We start from the raw sequence: 18589 nt of genomic DNA, 5'->3' as shown, positions 1-18589 counted from the left end.
AGATAAGTAGGCAAATCTTTGAGAAGCGCAAGAACAATAGGGCAGTAATAGCGGGGGATTTTAACTACTCCAATATTAATTGGGATAGTTTTAATGTGAAAGGAATTGAGGGAGCAGAATTCTTGAGGTGCATTCAGGAGAACTTTTTTGCCCAGTATGTAGCAAGTCCAACAAGAGAGGGCACAGTTTTATACTTTGTTTTAGGAAATGAAGATGGGCAGGTGGAAGGGGTGTCAGTGGGAGAGCATTTTGGTGGTAGTGATCATAATTCAGTCAGTTTTAACATAATTATGGAAAAGGACAGAGATAAACAGGGGTTAGAGTTCTCAATTGGGGCAAGGCCAATTCTACTAAACCGAGAAGTGATTTAGTAAAAGTGGACTGGAAACAGTTACTTGAAGGTAAATTAGTGTCAGAACAGTGGGAGGCATTCAAAGGGGATATTCAAGGGGTTCAGGGTAAACATGTTCGAACAAAGGAAAAGGGTGAGACGGACAAATCTAGAGCACATGGATTTCAAGGAGCCCACAGGGTAAGATAAGGCTGAAAAAGAAAGCTTATGTACGACACCGAGAACTAAATAGTACAGAAAGCCGAGAGGAGCAGAAAAAGTGGAGGGGTGAAATCAAAAGGAAAATTAGGAAAGCAAAGAGAGGGCATGAAAGAATATTGGTAAGCAAAATCAAGGTCAACCCAAAGATGTTTTCTCAATACTTTAAGAGTAAGAGGATAACTAAGGAGAGAGTAGGGCCCATAAAAGATCAAAAAGGTAACCTATGTGTAGGGGCGGATGATGTCGGTATGGTTCTCAATGAATACTTTGCATCTATCTTCACAAAAGAGGGGGAACAATGCAGATATTGTAGTTAAGGAGGAGAAATGTGAAGTATTGAATGTGATAAACATAGCGAGAGAGGAAGTATTAATGGGATTAGCATCCTTGAAAGGTGATAAATCACTCGGGCCAGATGAAATGTACCCTAGGCTGTTAAAAGAAGCAAGAGAGGAAATAGCAGAAGGTCTGACCATCATGTTCCAGTCCTCACTGGATACAGGTGTGGTGTTGGAGGATTGGAGAACCGCTAATGTTGTACCTCTATTTAAAAAGGGAGAGAAGGATAGACTGAATAATTACAGGCAAGTCAGTTTAACCTCAGTAATGGGAAAATTATTGAAATCTAATTTGAGAGACAGGATAAACTGTCACTTAGAAAGGCACAGGTTAATCAAGGATAGTCAGCATGGATTTGTTAAGGGAAGAACTTGTTTGACCAACTTGTTCGAATTTTTTGAAGAAGTAACAAAGAGAGATGAGGGTAGTGCAGTTGATGTGGTCTACATAGATTTTAGCAAGGCTTTTGACAAGGTCTCACATGACAGACTGGTTACAAAAATAAGATCTCATGGGAGCCAGGGAAATGCAGCAAGGTGGATACAAAATTGGCTCAGCGGCAAGAAACAAAGGGTAATTATTGATGAGTGTTTTAGCGACTGGAGGGCTGTTTCCAGTACTGGGTCCCCTGCTTTTTGTGGTATATTTTAACGATTTGGACGTAAATGTAGGGGATATGATCAAGAAGTATGCAGCCGACACAAAGATTGGCCGTGTGGTAGATAGCAAGGAGGATAGCTGCAGGCTGCAGGAAGATATTGATGATCTGGTCAGATGTGCAGAAAAGTGGCAAATGGAATTCAACCTGGAGAAGTGTCAGGTGATGCATTTGGGGAGGTCAAGCAAGGCAAAGGAATACATGATTAATGGGAAAATAGTGAGAAGTGTAGAGGAAGTGAGGGACCTTGGAGTGAATGTCCACAGACCCCTGAAGGTAGCAGGACAGGTCGATAAGGTGGTTAAGAAGGCATATGGAATCCTTTCCTTTATTAGCCGAGGTATAGAATACAAGAGCAGGGAGGTTATGCTGGAACTGTATAACTCATTGGTTAGGCCACAACTTGAGTAGTGTGTGCACTTCTGGTCACCTCATTACAGAAAGGATGTAGTTCCACTAGAGAGGGTACACAGGAGATTTACGAGGATGTTGCCAGGACTGGAAAAATGCAGCTATGAGGAAAGATTGGATAGGCTGGGGTAGTTCTCCTTGAAACAGAGAAGGCTGAGGGTAGATCTGAAATTTTGAAGGGCCTGGATAGAGTGGAGGTGAAGGGTCTATTCACCTTAGCAGAGAGATCAGTGACGAGGGGGCATAGATTTAAAATGATTGATAGAAAAATTAGAGGGGAGATGAGGAAAAACCTTTTCACCCAGAGGGTGGTGGGGGTCTGGAACGCACTGCCTGAAAGGGTAGTTGAGTCAGAGACCCTCAATTCATTCAAAAGAAGTCTGGATATGCACCTTTAGTGCTGTAATCTGCAGGGCTATGGACCAAATACTGGAAGATGGGAGGAGAACGGGTGGATTGTTTTTCGGCCAGCACAGACACGATGGGCCAAGTGGCCTCTTAATCTTTCTATGATTCTATGATTCTAATTCTTTTTAAGGAAGAGGTAGATAGATTCTCGATAAGCAAGGGGTGAAAAATTATTGGGTGTAGGCGGGAATGTGGAACCGAGGTTACAATCAGATCAGCCATGATCCTATTGAATGGTGGAGCAGGCTCGAGGGGGCAAGTGGCCTACTCCTGCTCCTAATTCGTATGATTGAGTAGAGGGAACAGACTGAGATGTGACTTGATAATAATTGCCACACCAGAACTGTGGCAGCTTGGATAGAGTTGGCGGTGGAAAATTTCAGAGAGGGAAGCTTCAGTGAGGGAAAACGTGTTGTGACCCATGTCACATTTCAGTCCAAGCCAGGATGTCAATGTAGTCATCAACTATAAGGTTGTGGACAGCAAGGACCTTGTTTGTGAGTGAATGGATAAGCTAGCGGGAAATGAATTTATTTATTTATTTAGAGATACAGCACTGAAACAGGCCGTTCGGCCCACCAAGTCGACCATCAACCACCTATTTATACTAATCCTACATTAATGCCATATTCCTACCACATCTCTACCTTCCCTCAATTCCCCTACCTATACTAGGGGCAATTTATAATGGCCAATTTAACTATCAACCTGCAAGTCTTTGGCTGTGGGAGGAAACCGGAGCACCCGGTGAAAACCCACACAGTCACAGGGAGAACTTGCAAACTCTGCACAGGCAGAATTGAACCCGGGTCGCTGGAGCTGTGAGGCTGTGGTGCTAACCACTGCGCCACTGTGCCGCCCCAACCCTATGTGGATAGGGTTGGTGATTATTGACCTACTGGCATAATTCAAACTGGCAGTGCTGCATGGGGTGAGCAGGTTAGGAAGGAGATAGGCAAGATTAGCCCCACTGGGGATGCACTAGGTAGGAAGGTGAATGAGCGAAATGGTAGCTGGGTGTTTATCCAAGGCGATTCAAGTCTGGAACTGCAGCAGGGGAGTAGAAAGGCAGAGGAGTGGCAATGGGTTCAGATATTGATTAGGGGGCAATGTACTCAAGAGGGGGAGAAATGAAAGATAGCATTATTGGGTGACATGAAGAGAAGGAGGCAAGAGACAAGGGTCCAAGAGGGGTGTAGAGAGAGGGAAAAAAAGATAGTACTAATGAGCTCAGTTTTAAAGCAGCCAAAATGTGTGCATAGAAGACATAAAAAACAATCTGGAAATAGTGGCGAACCAAAGGTCTAGTGAAAATGAGGAACTTAGTGATATTATTAGCAAAGAAATAGTACCTAGGGAAGGATATACTTACCTTGGAAGGACTGCAACAAAGGTTCATTAAACTGATACATGGGATGAGGGGATTATCCTGTGAGGACAGATTGAGTATACTAGGCCTATATTCCCTAGAATTTATAAAGATGGGAGGTCATCTCATTGAAATATATAAAGTTCTTAAAGGGTTCGATATGGTAGATACTGGGAGGATTTTTCCCCTGGCTGGGGAGCTTAGGGGGTCACAGTCTCAGAATAAGGGGTCAGCCATTTAGGACTGAAATGAAGAGACATTTCTTCACTCAAAGAGCTGTGAGTCTTTGGAATTCTCCACCCGAGAGATTTGTAGATGCTCAGTTGTTGAGTATATTCAAGACAGGGATTGGTAGACGTTTTTGATACTGAGGTGGGACCAAAGGGGCAACATTAGTAGATTATTTAGCATTAGGATGCATTAAGAGGAAAACATGAAACACTGTAGTTGTGAGGGACCCAAGGGATGATGGGATACTTGATCATTATTCTGGGATTTGTACTATTCAGTACCTAATTGCCTCCACAGTCAGTGTAAACATGCTGTCCTTGCTTTACTAATCAAAGAGATATGGGTGAAACTGGAGACGAGACAGGATGCAATAAACTATGGGAACAGGCAGCTTCACTAGCAGCTTCAAGGTTTAGAAAGGAGATGACGGCAGGATGTTTGTGGGGCAATACAATCCAATGTATTGATCAAGTTGTAGACCTGGAATGTGTCGGGATAGTGTGAACAAATGAGTAATGGCTATTGTATCCTATAAATGTGTACTGCAAATTCTGTATCACCGAGAAGCTCTTTGTGTGAACCAGAAGCTTCTCCTTTGCATATGCTTGAAAAATAAAGTCTTTGTTTGCTTTAATCCTGTGGACTCGAGCGTAGTTGGATTTCCTCTACAACAGTTTGGTGTTGTTGGCAGGATCCTTGAGGCTCGGTCGCCGGTGCCGGGTTGAACATCGGCATTGGAGAGCGGGTGAGTACGTTTACTTTACCACCCATTAGATAGGGAGGTTGACGTTCGGGACAGAAAGCTGGCGGGCTGATTTGAGGATCCGAACCAAAGAACGGGTGGAGTAACTAAAGATGGTGCAGCGCCAGGATCGCGGTTCCTTGGGTAAACGAGGTAATATCATTTTTGGGGTAAACCAGGTGAAGTAAAGGATGGCCATATAGGAAACAAGAGGTCCGTTTCTGCAGAAAAGAAATAAGAATGATCACAATGGAAATGAGAGGTCCGTTTCCCATGTAGGAACGATCCTAGGGTAACAAGAGGTCTGTACCCACACAAAGAAGTAAGAATGATCAAAGAGGAAATGAGACGTCCGTTTCCCAAGTAGGAACAAATGTAGGGTAGCGAGAGCTCTGTACCCACACAAATAGTAACAATAATCAGACTATAAAACATCAATCATGGCAAATAAGGATCCGGAGTGGGGACCCAAAGGGTCATTCATTGAATTTATGGCAGCCAAAAACAAGACTTTAGATAAAATGATCACGAAGGTTGGAATCCCTTGTGGACCCCGGATAAGTGTAAGAATGGTGGAAAAAACAGACAAAAGGAAATAATTATATTATGCAAGTGCTATCTTACCATGTGTCAGTCTGGAAAGTCTGAATTAGCTAGGCTAATGCACAATTTTGTAAGGGATAAGCTTCAGTCTTGAAGGCTTGAAGATGCCTGGCAGAAATCCAATCTGAAGTTTTTAAATGTTTTGCTTTAATTGGACCAAAGTTTAAATCTGCTATTGCTTTTTTTTGCAGTTTAAATTAAAGACACGTCTTACTGACTGTTAAAGGATAAATAAAGGAGATATTGGAAAGATTTTAAAATCAGTTTAAGAGGCTGATGCAAGTCTTTGTTGCAAGAATGTTAAATACTTTTTCTTTAGCTTTTGGTTTATTACAGTCATTTGAAAAGGTGCCGGAAGAAAGAACATGAAAAATTACGTAATATACCTTTTCTTTTTTTATAAAAAGCATGTGCTATTCTGTTCTATGTGTAGTTACTAAGCATTGGTTTGAACTAAGTTTAAATTATTAAGGTTAACTGACCTGTTAAGTTGGGAAAACTGGAATTTCATTAGTGACCACAATGAACTTCGAAGTTATCAGCTCTCACAGTATGAGAGGATATTTAATTCCGGATATAAGGCTTGCTCGTATGTAACATTGGCAATTTAGACTTCTAAATATTTATTGCTGTGAATTGGAATTTGGAATCATCTTTGTTTTATCAAAAAAAAAAATTCTTGGATTAGTAACCTCTTACAAAATGTTAAAAGTTTGGAAACAATTGGAGTTTAACCTAAAATGCTGTCTTCCCTGGAGATGTTTTGAAGTGTAAGGGGAAAATCAAATTTAGACAAACTAAAAAACAAGGTGGTTTCTATGAATATAGAGAAATAAGTCTCTTTTAGGAAGAAATCAATGGAACATTAACAAAACCTGTTAGCCCAGAAACAGTGTTATTTGAATTTGGGATAATTTTGAGATGCAAAAAGTCCAGTGTAATTTAGCAAGTTACTTTTAAGAAACTAAAATGTCATCTAAGATAAAGAACAAACAAATAAACAAAGGATAGAACAGAAAAGGGAATTGTAGCTCTGTGTCATGAGCACATAAGGCCAAAAGAGTGGGTGCGTGGTGTGCAGCAGTCATGAGGAAAGATAAAGGATCTTAGAAGGTCGGCAGTAAATAATTTGGGGTTGTTTTACCATTTTAGGGAACTGTCCCGAACAGACTTAGGCAGGATTCAGGAAGAAAACTCATATGTGCATACGTTTCTGTTTGTGTGTTATATTAGTGAATTGTGATTTCCTTGACTGTCTTGTGTTAGCTCTGTCTGTGTCATTGAACTAAAGGTTTATTAACTCTCAGTGATGTTTTAACGTTTTGATAGCTGTATAAAATGGATGAGAAGCTGTTAAAGCACACGTGTTGCTTTAGCAAGGGAAAAGACAGAAGGGTTCCTTTATGGCGACGATAGGCAATGATACTCGCCACTGTCAATTTATTGTTCCTGTGGGTGAAAAACTCGAAGACCTCCCTTTCCTTTCCTCCCATGCCTGTGACAGGCTTCTGTTTGAAGACCAATGATGCACTTTATTTCCTTTGTTTTCTTTCTTTAATCTTAAATTGTTAAGTTGAATGAGTGTTGCAGAAATTGTGTGGATAATGTATGTGTGGAAGCTTTAATATGTTTTCTTCCATAAAGGGTGGTTGTGCAAAAGGGGTGTCAGCACATTAAAAAAAAAAGGAATTTCACATTGAGGAATATGAGTTGGATCAAAAGGAAGGTGTAAACAAAGTAAATGTTTAAGTTATAAGATTCGAGTTGAGATTTCTGGCCAAGAATCACAACTCGATTGTATTTTGATAAACGTGGGAACTTTAATCCGGATATGAACTCACACGAGAACAGGATAATTTTTAATGTTGGATTCTGCTAATTGGAACTTGGCAAATAGTTTGGGTCTGAAACAGTCTGTGTGTTTTAAGTTCAAGTTGTTAAAAGGAAGAGAATTCGACAAAGGGATCTAAAAAAGAGGGCTTGAAATTTTGAAACATTGTCGGAGGAAAGCGTCTTGAAATACAAATTCCTTGTTTGTTTGAAAAGTATGTGTTTAGACTATTCCATAGCACGTGGCTTGTTCTTTCTTCTTAGGAAAAGGGGTGGTGACATCATCACTAGTCCTTCTGAGAATATTTGCCCCACCCCCTTTCAGACTAGCAGAAAGTTAACCCTCTTGGCTAGCAGTTTAAACTGACCATACAACTTTCAAAATTTATTGCAACAAGATTGCTGACAGCTTCAGGAATTTGATCAGACATCTACAATGAATTGAAGATGATGAATTAAATTAAATTAATTTGAGTTGGTATTCTAACCTGAAATTTAAAGAGATTCTAGGAAAACAATAAAACTACACACATAAAGCAGTTGATGTAGTCTACATGGACTTCAGCAAGGCTTTTGTTAAGTTCCCGCATGGGAGATTGGTCAAGAAGGTAAGAGTCCATGGGATCCAGGGCAATATGGCAAATTGGATCCAAAATTAGCTTATTGGTAGGAGGCAGAGGGTAATGGTCGAGTGTTGCTTTTGCGATTGGAAGCCTGTGACCAGTGGTGCACCGCAGGGATTGGTGCTGGGACCCTTGCTGTTTGTAGTTATTTTTATTACTTATTTAGAGATACAGCACTGAAACAGGCCCTTCGGCCCACCGAGTCTGTACCGACCAAGAACCACCCATTTATACTAACCCTACAGTAATCCCATATTCCCTACCACCTACCTATACTAGGGGCAATTTACAATGGCCAATTTACCTATTCACCTGGCGGTGGGAGGAAACCAGAGCACCCGGCGAAAACCCACGCGGTCACAGGGAGAACTTGCAAACTCGGCACAGGCAGTACCCAGAATTGAATCCGGGTCCCTGGAGCTGTGAGGCTGCAGTGCTAACCACTGCGCCACTGTGTACATTAATAATTTAGATGTGAATATAGGAGGTATAAGTAAGTTCGCAGATGACACGAAAATTGGTGATGTCGTCAAGAGTGAGGAGGAAAGCCTGAGATTACAGGATGATATAGATGGGTCGGTAAGATGGGCAGAGCAGTGGCAAATGGAATTTAATCCTGAGAAGTGTGAGGTGATGCATTTTGGGAGGACTAACAAGGCAAGGGAATATACAATGGATGGTAGGACCCTACAAAGTACAGAGGGTCAGAGGGATCTTGGTGTACTTGTCCATAGATCACTGAAGGCAGCAGCACAGGTAGATAAGGTGGTTAGGAAGGCATATGGGACACTTGCCTTTATTAGCCGAGGCATAGAATATAACAGCAGGGAGGTAGAGGTTATGATGGAGCTGTATAAAACACTAGTTAGGCCACAGCTGGAGTATTGTATACAGTTCTGGTCGCCACATTACAGGAAGGATGTGATTGTACTGCAGAGGGTGCAGAGGAGATTCACCAGGATGTTGCCTGGGCTGGAGCATTTCAGCTATGAAGAGAGACTGGATAGGTTAGGGTTGTTTTCCTTAGAGCAGAGAAGGCTGAGGGGGGACCTGACAGAGGTATACAAAATTATGAGGGGCATAGATAGGAAGAAACGTTTTCTCATAGTGGAGGTGTCAATGACCAGGGGTCATAGATTTAAAGTAAGAGGCAGGAGGTTTAGAGGGGATTTGAGGAAAAAATCTTTGACCCAGAAGGTGGTTGGAATCTGGAACGCACTGCCTGAGGGGGTGGTAGAGGCAGGAATCCTCACAACATTTAAGAAGTACTTAGATGAGCACTTGAAACGTCATAGCATACAAGGCTACGGGCCAAATGCTGGAAAATGGGATTAGAATAGATAGGTGCTTGATGGCCGGCACAGACACGATGGGCCTGTTTCTGTGCTGTATAACTCTATGACACGGTCTTGGTGGCTTCTGTTAGGACAACAGTAAATATTGGACTAAGTATGAAAACAACATCACTGTGTGTCAGCTCAGAGGTTTGGTACAGGTATATCCTGTATAGATAGATTGTAAAAGGAAAAGTCTTAAAGTGATGGAATTGGTACTTTGCGTTCCAGGAATGCCGCTCGAGGTGACACAACTCCCAATGGTCTCAGATTAAACTACATGACTCACATTCTGTTTATGCCAACAGGAGGGCCAGTAGTAGATCTCTTAATTATTTTGTTTTAGGTAAACCATTAGAGCAATGGCAGCACGGTGGGTAGCAGTAACGGTGATCACCCTTCTGGTAACCACGGCAGCATGGGAGGCGCCCACCGTAAATATCAACAGAACCACTTGCCTGCATCCAAGACAGTACGCACAACTACCTAAAAGAGGGACCACCTCAAGGGCGTCCAACACCGGAGTGAACATCACAGCGGGATGGACTAATCTGCCTCCATTTGTTTAAGAACTCAAAGGGATATGTTGGTTCGGGACTTGATAGATAACTTTGCTTTGGATATTGAAGATATAAATTTTGTATGCCCCCAACATATAAATCAGGCTGTGAAAAGATTAGGTTTTATTAATTTGCACGAGGAAAGACAGGAACTGGTCGACATGGCCAATAATGGAGGGGGGTGGGGGAGTGGAGAACACAATGAAGTTCCTGATGATTGTGCCTCAAGAACATGCCAATGGTACTTATTCAATAGAGTCTTGGAGTCATACAGCACAAAAACAGGCCCTTTGGCCCACCATGTTCACGCCAGCCATCAAGCACCTATCTATTATGTCCTGATGAGACAAGGAAGGGATGGTAGGGTGAAGGAACCTTGGATGACAAGAGATGTGGAACAGCTAGTCAAGAGGAAGAAGGAAGCTTACTTAAGGTTGAGGAAGCAAGGATCAGACAGGGCTCTAGAGGGTTACAAGGTAGCCAGGAAGGAACTGAAGAATGGACTTAGGAGAGCTAGAAGGGGACATGAAAAAGTCTTGGCGGGTAGAATTAAGGAAAATCCCAAGGTGTTCTACACTTATGTGAGGAACAAGAGGATGGCCAGAGTGAGGGTAGGGCCGATCAGGGATAGTGGAGGGAACTTGTGCCTGGAGTCGGAGGAGGTAGGGGAGGTCCTTAATGAATACTTTGCTTCAGTATTCACTAGTGAGAGGGACCTGGTCGTTTGTGAGGACAGCGTGAAACAGGCTGATATGCTCGAACAGGTTGATGTTAAGAAGGAGGATGTGCTGGAAATTTTGAAAGACATGAGGATAGATAAGTCCCCGGGGCCAGACGGGATATACCCAAGGTTATTACGGGAAGCGAGGGAAGAAATTACCGCGCCTTTGCCGATGATCTTTGCGTCCTCACTGTCCACTGGAATAGTACCCGATGATTGGAGGGTGGCAAATGTTATTCCCTTGTTCAAGAAAGGGAATAGGGATAACCCTGGAAATTACAGATCAGTCAGTCACGTTGGTGGTGGGCAAATTATTGGAGAGGATTCTGAGAGACAGGATTTATGATTATTTGGAAAAGCATAGTTTGATTAGAAATAGTCATCATGGCTTTGTGAGGGGCAGGTCATGCCTCACATGCCTTATTGAATTCTTTGAGGATGTGACAAAACACATTGATGAAGGAAGAGCAGTGGATGTGGTGTATATGGATTTTAGCAAGGCGTTTGATAAGGTTCCCCATGGTAGGCTCATTCAGAAAGTAAGGAGGCATGGGATACAGGGAAAGTTGGCTGTCTGGATACAGAATTGGCTGGCCCATAGAAGACAGAGGGTGGTAGTAGATGGAAAGTATTCAGCCTGGAGCTTGGTGACCAGTGGTGTTCCGCAGGGATCTGTTCTGGGACCTCTGCTCTTTGTGATTTTTATAAATGACTTGGATGAGGAAGTGGAAGGCTGGGTTAGTAAGTTTGCCGATGACACAAAGGTTGCTGGAGCTGTGGATAGTGTGGAGGGCTGTTGTAGGTTGCAATGGGACATTGACAGGATGCAGAGCTGGGCTGAGAAGTGGCAGATGGAGTTCAACCTGGAAAAGTGTGAAGTGATTCATTTTGGAAGGTCGAATTTGAATGCAGAATACAGACTTAAAGACAGGATTCTTGGCAGTGTGGAGGAACAGAGGGATCTTGGGGTCCACGTCCATAGATTCCTCAAAGTTGCCACCCAAGTTGATAGGGTTGTTAAGAAGGCGTATGGGGTGTTGGCTTTCATTAACAGGGGGATTGAGTTTAAGAGCCGCGAGGTTATGCTGCAGCTCTATAAAGCCCTGGTTAGACCACACTTGGAATATTGTGTTCAGTTCTGGTTGCCTCATTATAGGAAGGATGTGGAAGCTTTAGAGAGGGTGCAGAGGAGATTTACCAGGATGCTGCCTGGACTGGAGGGCATGTCTTATGAAGAAAGGTTGAGGGAGCTAGGGTTTTTCTCATTGGAGCGAAGAAGGATGAGAGGTGACTTGATAGAGGTGTACAAGATGATGAGAGGCATAGATAGAGTGGATACCCAGAGACTTTTTCCCAGGGCGGAAAGGGCTATCACCAGGGGGCATAATTTTAAGGTGATTTGAGGAAGGTTTCGGGGAGATGTCAGAGGTAGGTTCTTTACACAGAGAGTGGTGGGTGCGTGGAATGCACTGCCAGCGGTGGTAGTAGAAGCAGATACATTAGCGACATTTAAGCGACTCTTGGATAGGTACATGGATGATAGTAGAATGAAGGGTATGTAGGTAGTTTGATCTTAGAGTAGGTTAAAGGGTCGGCACAACATCGTGGGCCGAAGGGCCTGTACTGTGCTGTACTGTTCTATGTTCTATTCGAATCCCATTTTCCAGCACTTGGCCCATAGCCTTGTATGCTATGACATTTCAAGTGCTCATCTAAATACTTCTTAAATGTTGTGAGGGTTCCTGCCTCTACCACCCCTTCAGGCAGTGTGTTCCAGATTCCAACCACCCTCTGGGTGAAAAAGTTTTTCCTCAAATCAAATATAAATTCGTATCCCTGGGAATTGTGAGGAACAAACTAGTGTATCAGGTGGGATCCCGGGGGTATTTAGCTCCAGATTTAAATGATGATGACAACACGAGAACGTTGCACTGACTCACAGCATTACATCATCTGCTCTTGTGATACTCTGAGACCTATCAGTAATGGCTGCCATAGTGGTATTGGTCAGCCCTCTGGAAAAAGCCTTTAAGGCAGTGCAAACCTCCCCCATACAGTGGTGCTTTTTAACGGACAGGACGAGGTTTTTATACGGAGGATTGGAGTGTGAAAATAACCACACGTTCTGCTTACAGATCCTTTAAGGTGGGGAATTTCCACCTTGCGGGCAGGGCCCTCATGAGGTATGTATTCAGCCCGTGGTGGGGTGGTTCATTAGACACAGATGACGTTCCCTAGAAGGAAGCAGTGCAAAGGGCCCTAGATACCATTCGGAGGTTTATGGAGCAAAGCCGTCAAGCAACTGCGAGAGGAAAAGTACAGGTGAACCTGGCCAAAGGAGTGGCTAGGATATTGGAGGACTCAGCCAGCAATAGAGCCAAGGTGGCAAGAATGCAGTATAGCTAGTGGGAAGTGGGAAGAGTTGCCGCAGCCATTGTGTCTGTTGCGGTTCTGTTAGGCAGTCTCTGTATTTGTTGCTACCAGAGGCTGATGGTATCCCAAGTGGTGCAGATGGTGATGCTGGCCAATAAAGGGTATACCCCAGTATCCGTCACAGTTGAGGCCCCTCCCCCATTGAATTCAAAACTTGGGAATATTTATGAATATTTTACTATATAACGGGATGATGGTTCCAGGCCCAACCCAGGTCAATAGGACTTTGATTAAGACATAAGAGAATGGTAGACTAGCAGATCCGAAGCCCACTGAACTCCAGTAGGATCCTTGGAGCAATTGGTGCGTAAAGGATATCAGGAATTTGAACTGAGAAAGCTGTTTGCTTGTGGACTGGAAAAGACCTCTCTTGGGGGCAGGTGGTGCACCTGCTCAGGGGTCCAAAAGGAGGGACTGAAGTGGGACCAAAGTGGCACCATTAGTAGATTATGTTACGACCGGATGAGAAAGGTGTCTAGGGGTCTTTCTCAGCCTTTACCTGGTCTTATTGTAACAGCATTTAATTTTTAAACACACTGTGTTTTGAGCTCCCCCTTGGTGAATCCTTGTTCACCACTTTCCAATTATAAGGCAAAGAAATTAGCAAAAACAGGCTTTCTTAGGTTTAAAGACAAAAAGTGAAATTTATTAAAACTTAAACTCTAATTCAGTTAACGCCTACAGATACACACTAGCATGCATACGTGATACGCACATGCAAATAGAGACAGAAAAGAGCAGAAGTAAAGATAAAGTAGAGAGGTTTGAGGCAATATCAGAAGAGTTTCTTGTTACTGTTCTTCGAGCTCACTGTAGTCCTTTTGTAGGTAGTTCTTGCTTGTAGGTAATTCTTACTTTACGTTGGGGCCCAGTATTCTTCTTAAACCTTGTTCACTGTAGGAAACTTTACTCTCTTGGGGTTCCTGTGTCTTCAATGCATTCCAAAGCTGGTGAGAAAGAGGTGAGCAGACAGGACAGAGGCAGCGGCAAGCCAGCCACAAGAGGTCTTTTCCAGACGACGAGCAAACAGCTTTCTGAGTTCAAATTCTGTTTCTCCAATTTAAAACACTCCTAGTTGGCCAGCAGGTGGTCACGTGACTGACTGGTTTGACCAGGTCTCTTCTGTGTATTGGGGCAGGGACTGGTTCCTTTGTTCCAACACTGTCTGCCAGTATGAAAAAAGTGTCGTTGCAGCCAGGGGCTTGGCAACCCCTTGTAATAGGCCTTCTTTTCTTGCCAGCAACAATTTTAAAATTTAATGTCCATGTGGCAAAATATATGTGCCTCATTCTTGGCAGGTGGGGGCCTGCATCACAATTATTTGTCATTAGAATGCATTAATAACCTTAAGAGGAAAACACGAAACACTGTAGTTGTGAGGGACCCAAGGGATGATGGGATACTTGACTATTATTCTGGGATTTGTACTATTCAGTACCTAATTGCCTCCACAGTCAGTGTAAACATGCTGTCCTTGCTTTACTAACCAAAGAGATAAGGGTGAAACTAGAGACGAGACAGGATGCAATAAACTATGGGAACAGGCAGCTTCACTAGCAGCTTCACTAGCAGCTTCAAGGTTTAGGGAGGAGATAACGGGAGGATGTTTGTGGGGCAATGCAATCCAATGTATTGATCAAGTTGTAGACCTGGAATGTGTCGGGATAGTGTGAACAAATGAGTAATGGCTATTGTATCCTATAAATATGTACTGCAAATTCTGTATCACCAAGAAGCTGTTTGTGTGAACCAGAAGTTTTTCCCTTGCACATACTTGAAAAATAAAGTCTTTGTTTGCTTTAATCCTGTGGACCCGAGAGTGGTTAGACTTCCTCCACAACTTTCCTCCACAACAATATTAAAGGAATTTTAGAATATAGGGATAGTGCAGGGAAATGGAGTTGAGGTAGAAAATTAGCCATGATCGTATTGAATGGCGGAAGAGGCTTGAAGGGTTGAATGGGCTACTGATCCTATTTCTTATGTTCTTACATTCTTAACAATGGACACAGAATTAATTCAGTTACATGAGCATAGTAGAGATTCGGAGAGACATCCTGATTGTAATCAAACCTTCCCCTTACACTAGGTGGTATGTATCAGATTGATCAAAAATTGATATGTTTGGTACAGCATTTTAATACCACAATAAAATGTAACAATATCTAACTAACTGGCAGCCCACAAGTGTAAAACTTCACTAAATCAACATTACTTTACCTCACCAAACACTAAATCACTCCACAAAACATGACTCACAAATTCAACAGAAGTTGTCCTTCTTACATTGAAGCCCCCTCTGCAGGTTCGCTGGGTAAAGGCATCGAACCCTGGTCTGAAATGATCCACTGGGTAACGGCACCAAAGAACAAAGAACAGTACAGCACTGGAACAGGCCATTTGGCCCTCCAAGCCTGTGCCGATCTTGATGCCTGCCGAAACTAACATCTTCTACACCTCCGGGGCCCATATCGCTCTATTCCCTTCCTATTCATATATTTGTCAAGCTGTCTCTTAAACGTCGCTATCGTATCTGCTTCCACCACCTCCCCTGGCAGCAAGTTCCAGGCACTCACCACCCTCTGTGTAAAAAACTTGTCTCACACATCCCCCTCTAAACTTTGCCCCTCGCACCTTAAACCTATGTCCCCTAGTAACTGACTCTTCCACCCTGGGAAAAAGCTTCTGACTATCCACTCTGTCCATGCCGCTCATAACTTTGTAAACCTCTATCATGTCGCCCCTCCACCTCCGTCGTTCCAGTGAAAACAATCTGAGTTTTTCCAACCTCTCCTCATAGCTAATACCCTCCAGACCAGGCAACATCCTGGTAAACCTCCTCTGTACCCTCTCCAAAGCCTCCACATCCTTCTGGTAGTGTGGCGACCAGAATTGCACGCAATATTCTAAGTGTGGCCTAACTAAGGTTCTGTACAGCTGCAACATGACTTGCCAATTTTTATACTCTATGCCCCGACCGATGAAGGCAAGCATGCCGTATGACTTCTTGACTACCTTATCCACCTGCGTTGCCACTTTCAGTGACCTGTGGACCTGTACGCCCAGATCTCTCTGCCTGTCAATACTCCTAAGGGTTCTGCCATTTACTGTATACCTCCCACCTGCATTAGACAATCCAAAATGCATTACCTCACATTTGTCCGGATTAAACTCCATCTGCCATTTCTCCGCCCAAGTCTCCAACCGATCTATATCCTGCTTTATCCTCTGACAATCCTCATCATTATCCGCAACTCCACCAACCTTTGTGTCGTCCGCAAACTTACTAATCAGACCAAAATTACTGGCTTATGCCAAATGAGGGCAGAAACAGACTTAGATGGAATGTCCCTCAAGTCAAATAGCACTCACCGTCAAGATGAGTTGTTTGGGCAAGAGTCAGTGAGCAACTGCTGCCCTTGTAAGGAATCAACCACTTTATGGAGAGGTAGGGAGAGAAGAAAACTGAGAAAGATGAAAAGGTGGTACCTGTTGGTTCTAACTGTTTTCCCTCCATCCCTTAATGATTTACTGAAGATTGCTGAAACTTTGGTTGGGTAGTAGACACAATGCTCAAGTTTGAATATTTTTAATTTGTCTCTAGCAAAGGTTAGGTACTCCAGGACTACCTATTGCTCCCAGTGTGCCTCATCCAATCTTGATATGATTGTATATACATTTGTTCAAACTCACATCTTTTTCATCCATTCAAATTTTCTTTGTTTTTGCTTTCTCATGACCTCTTGCCTTCTCTGGAATATGCAATGGTGAAATGTTGTTGTCTTTCTGTTAGGCTCAAACTCCATATAATCTGTACTGGTTCCAAGGTGCTGAACAAAGGAGAAAAGAAAGTTAATGAATACATAATTCACAAATAAAACTCTCTTCCATTATGTATGAATTAATAAAACTAAAGATTTACTAAACATTGGATAACATTAACAAACTTTTTGGGTCAGATTTTACTCTGTTGAGTCTCAAGGAGGAGTTAACACATGTATCACGGACTATTACAGAGAATTACATAGAAAATACAATACGGAAACAGTCTGTTTGATCCAACCAATCATTCATTCCCTCCATATGAGCAATAGTCCTAATCCCATGTACCCAACCTGTTCCCACATCCCTTTATTCCCCTTTTCCTTCAACCACTTCCCTAACCCCTTGTTAAATATTGACATAGTCTCTTCTTCAATCATTAACTCTGATAGTGCATTGTATTACCTCACAATCTTCTGTGTAAAAAGGTTTCTGTTACTGTCTGTCCTTTGGTGATTCGATGTAAGTCTGCATAGCATCATAAATTGATTTCTCCCTGTTACGACCAGGTCAGCAATGTGTCTAGGGGGTTTCTTGCTGTCTTCACCTGGTCTTATTGTAACAGGGTTTAATTTTAAACACACTGTGTTTTGAGCTCCCCTTTTTGTGAATCCATGTTCACGGTTTCCAATTATCAGGCAAATAACTGAGCACACACAGGCTTTCTTTGGTTTAAAGCAGAAAGATTAAATTTATTAAACCTTAAACTTAATTCTAATACGGTTCATGCCTGCGGATATACGACACACTCACGCTAGCATGCACACGTAATATAAACATGCAAATAGGGACAGGAAAGAGTAGAAGAGATAAGTAGAACAGTTTGAGGCAATAGCTTGTTACTGTTTCTCGAGCTTGCTGTAATCCTTGATTGTAGTTATATTATTGTGTGTTGTTGGGGCCCAGTAATCTTCTTAAAACTTTGTCCAAACCTTTCTCTCTTTGAGTTTCCTGTCTCTTCAATGGTTTCAGTTCCCTGAGAGATAGACAGATAGGCAGAGGAGATGTTCTTAGTTCCAGGAGAGCACACAGCATTCTGCTTCAAATCCCTTTGTTTGGGAGTTCAAATTCAAAAACAACTCCCAAGTTGCCCAGCAGGCTAGTCAGGTGACTAGCTCCTTATATGGAACAGTCTCTTCAAAAATCCTTAGTGGGGAGTGTAAATTTGCAACAGCCATAGTCATGTGGCTAAAACTGGTCTGACCATTTCTGTGTATTGGGAAGCAACTGTTAGGGCCCCAATTGTTTCAACATTGTCTGATATTAAGCAAATATCCTTCCACTCAGGGCTTGCGATTTTAAGTTTCTGTTCATATGGCGAAATAATGTGTGCCTCAGTCTTGGCAGGTGGGGGTTTGCCTGAAACCTCCATAGCCAGGGGAATGGAATGCAATTTGAAGAAAATGGCACATTTCATTACAGAGTTTGAGAGAAATATAAGATACAGAAAGAAAACCAGGCATCTCTCTCATTCATTTACCACTCTTGAAGCTCGTTAAAAATGGTCTGTTCTGGGAGGGGGTGGGGCAGGGCTGCTTTAACTCCCCCTTTTTTTTCTCCAGGAGAGTTAGTAGGGGGGCGGGTCTGTCCTGAACTCCCTGATTCATGCAAAGACATCTGGCTTCAGGTGATGGGTGGTTCCCTTTTCCTCTGACTGGGAGGGGGAGGGGGAGGGGACTCTGTTAGTCTCTCCTTTGTTCTCTGGGACACTCCTACCTGCAGGTATTTGTGCAGACATAAGTGCATTTTCCAGTAACCCTTCGACTAGGTGAGGCATCACCCGCGGTTTCTCTGCCCCTAGTGGTCTCTTTTTGTCTCAGCAGGTTCCTGTAAATGCTGCTCGCAACTCTGGTGGGGTGCTTTTAGAGTCTGTATTTACATAGGAGGATGTGGGGTCTAACTTTTCACATTTTTCTGGGTTGGTTGACCAGGCGGTAGGGGTTTTCATCCGG

The 18589-nt window shown here is 43.0% G+C and overlaps 1 protein-coding gene across 6 annotated transcripts in view; it reads right to left on the bottom strand.

Moving 5' to 3' along the window:
* c6h11orf65 (chromosome 6 C11orf65 homolog) overlaps positions 1–18589 on the bottom strand; it is a 125476-nt gene that overhangs the window by 22110 nt on the left and 84777 nt on the right. For all 6 annotated transcript variants that reach the window (XM_068032852.1, XM_068032857.1, XM_068032856.1 and 3 more), the window contains exon 7: positions 16509–16645. In XM_068032852.1, coding sequence (XP_067888953.1) covers positions 16509–16645 — 137 coding nt within the window. The remainder of the gene's footprint in view (positions 1–16508; positions 16646–18589) is intronic.

Source organism: Heterodontus francisci, chromosome 6, assembly GCF_036365525.1.
Source record: "Heterodontus francisci isolate sHetFra1 chromosome 6, sHetFra1.hap1, whole genome shotgun sequence".
Taxonomy (NCBI): Eukaryota; Metazoa; Chordata; class Chondrichthyes; order Heterodontiformes; family Heterodontidae; genus Heterodontus; species Heterodontus francisci.
This window is presented reverse-complemented; position numbering and strand designations above follow the sequence as displayed.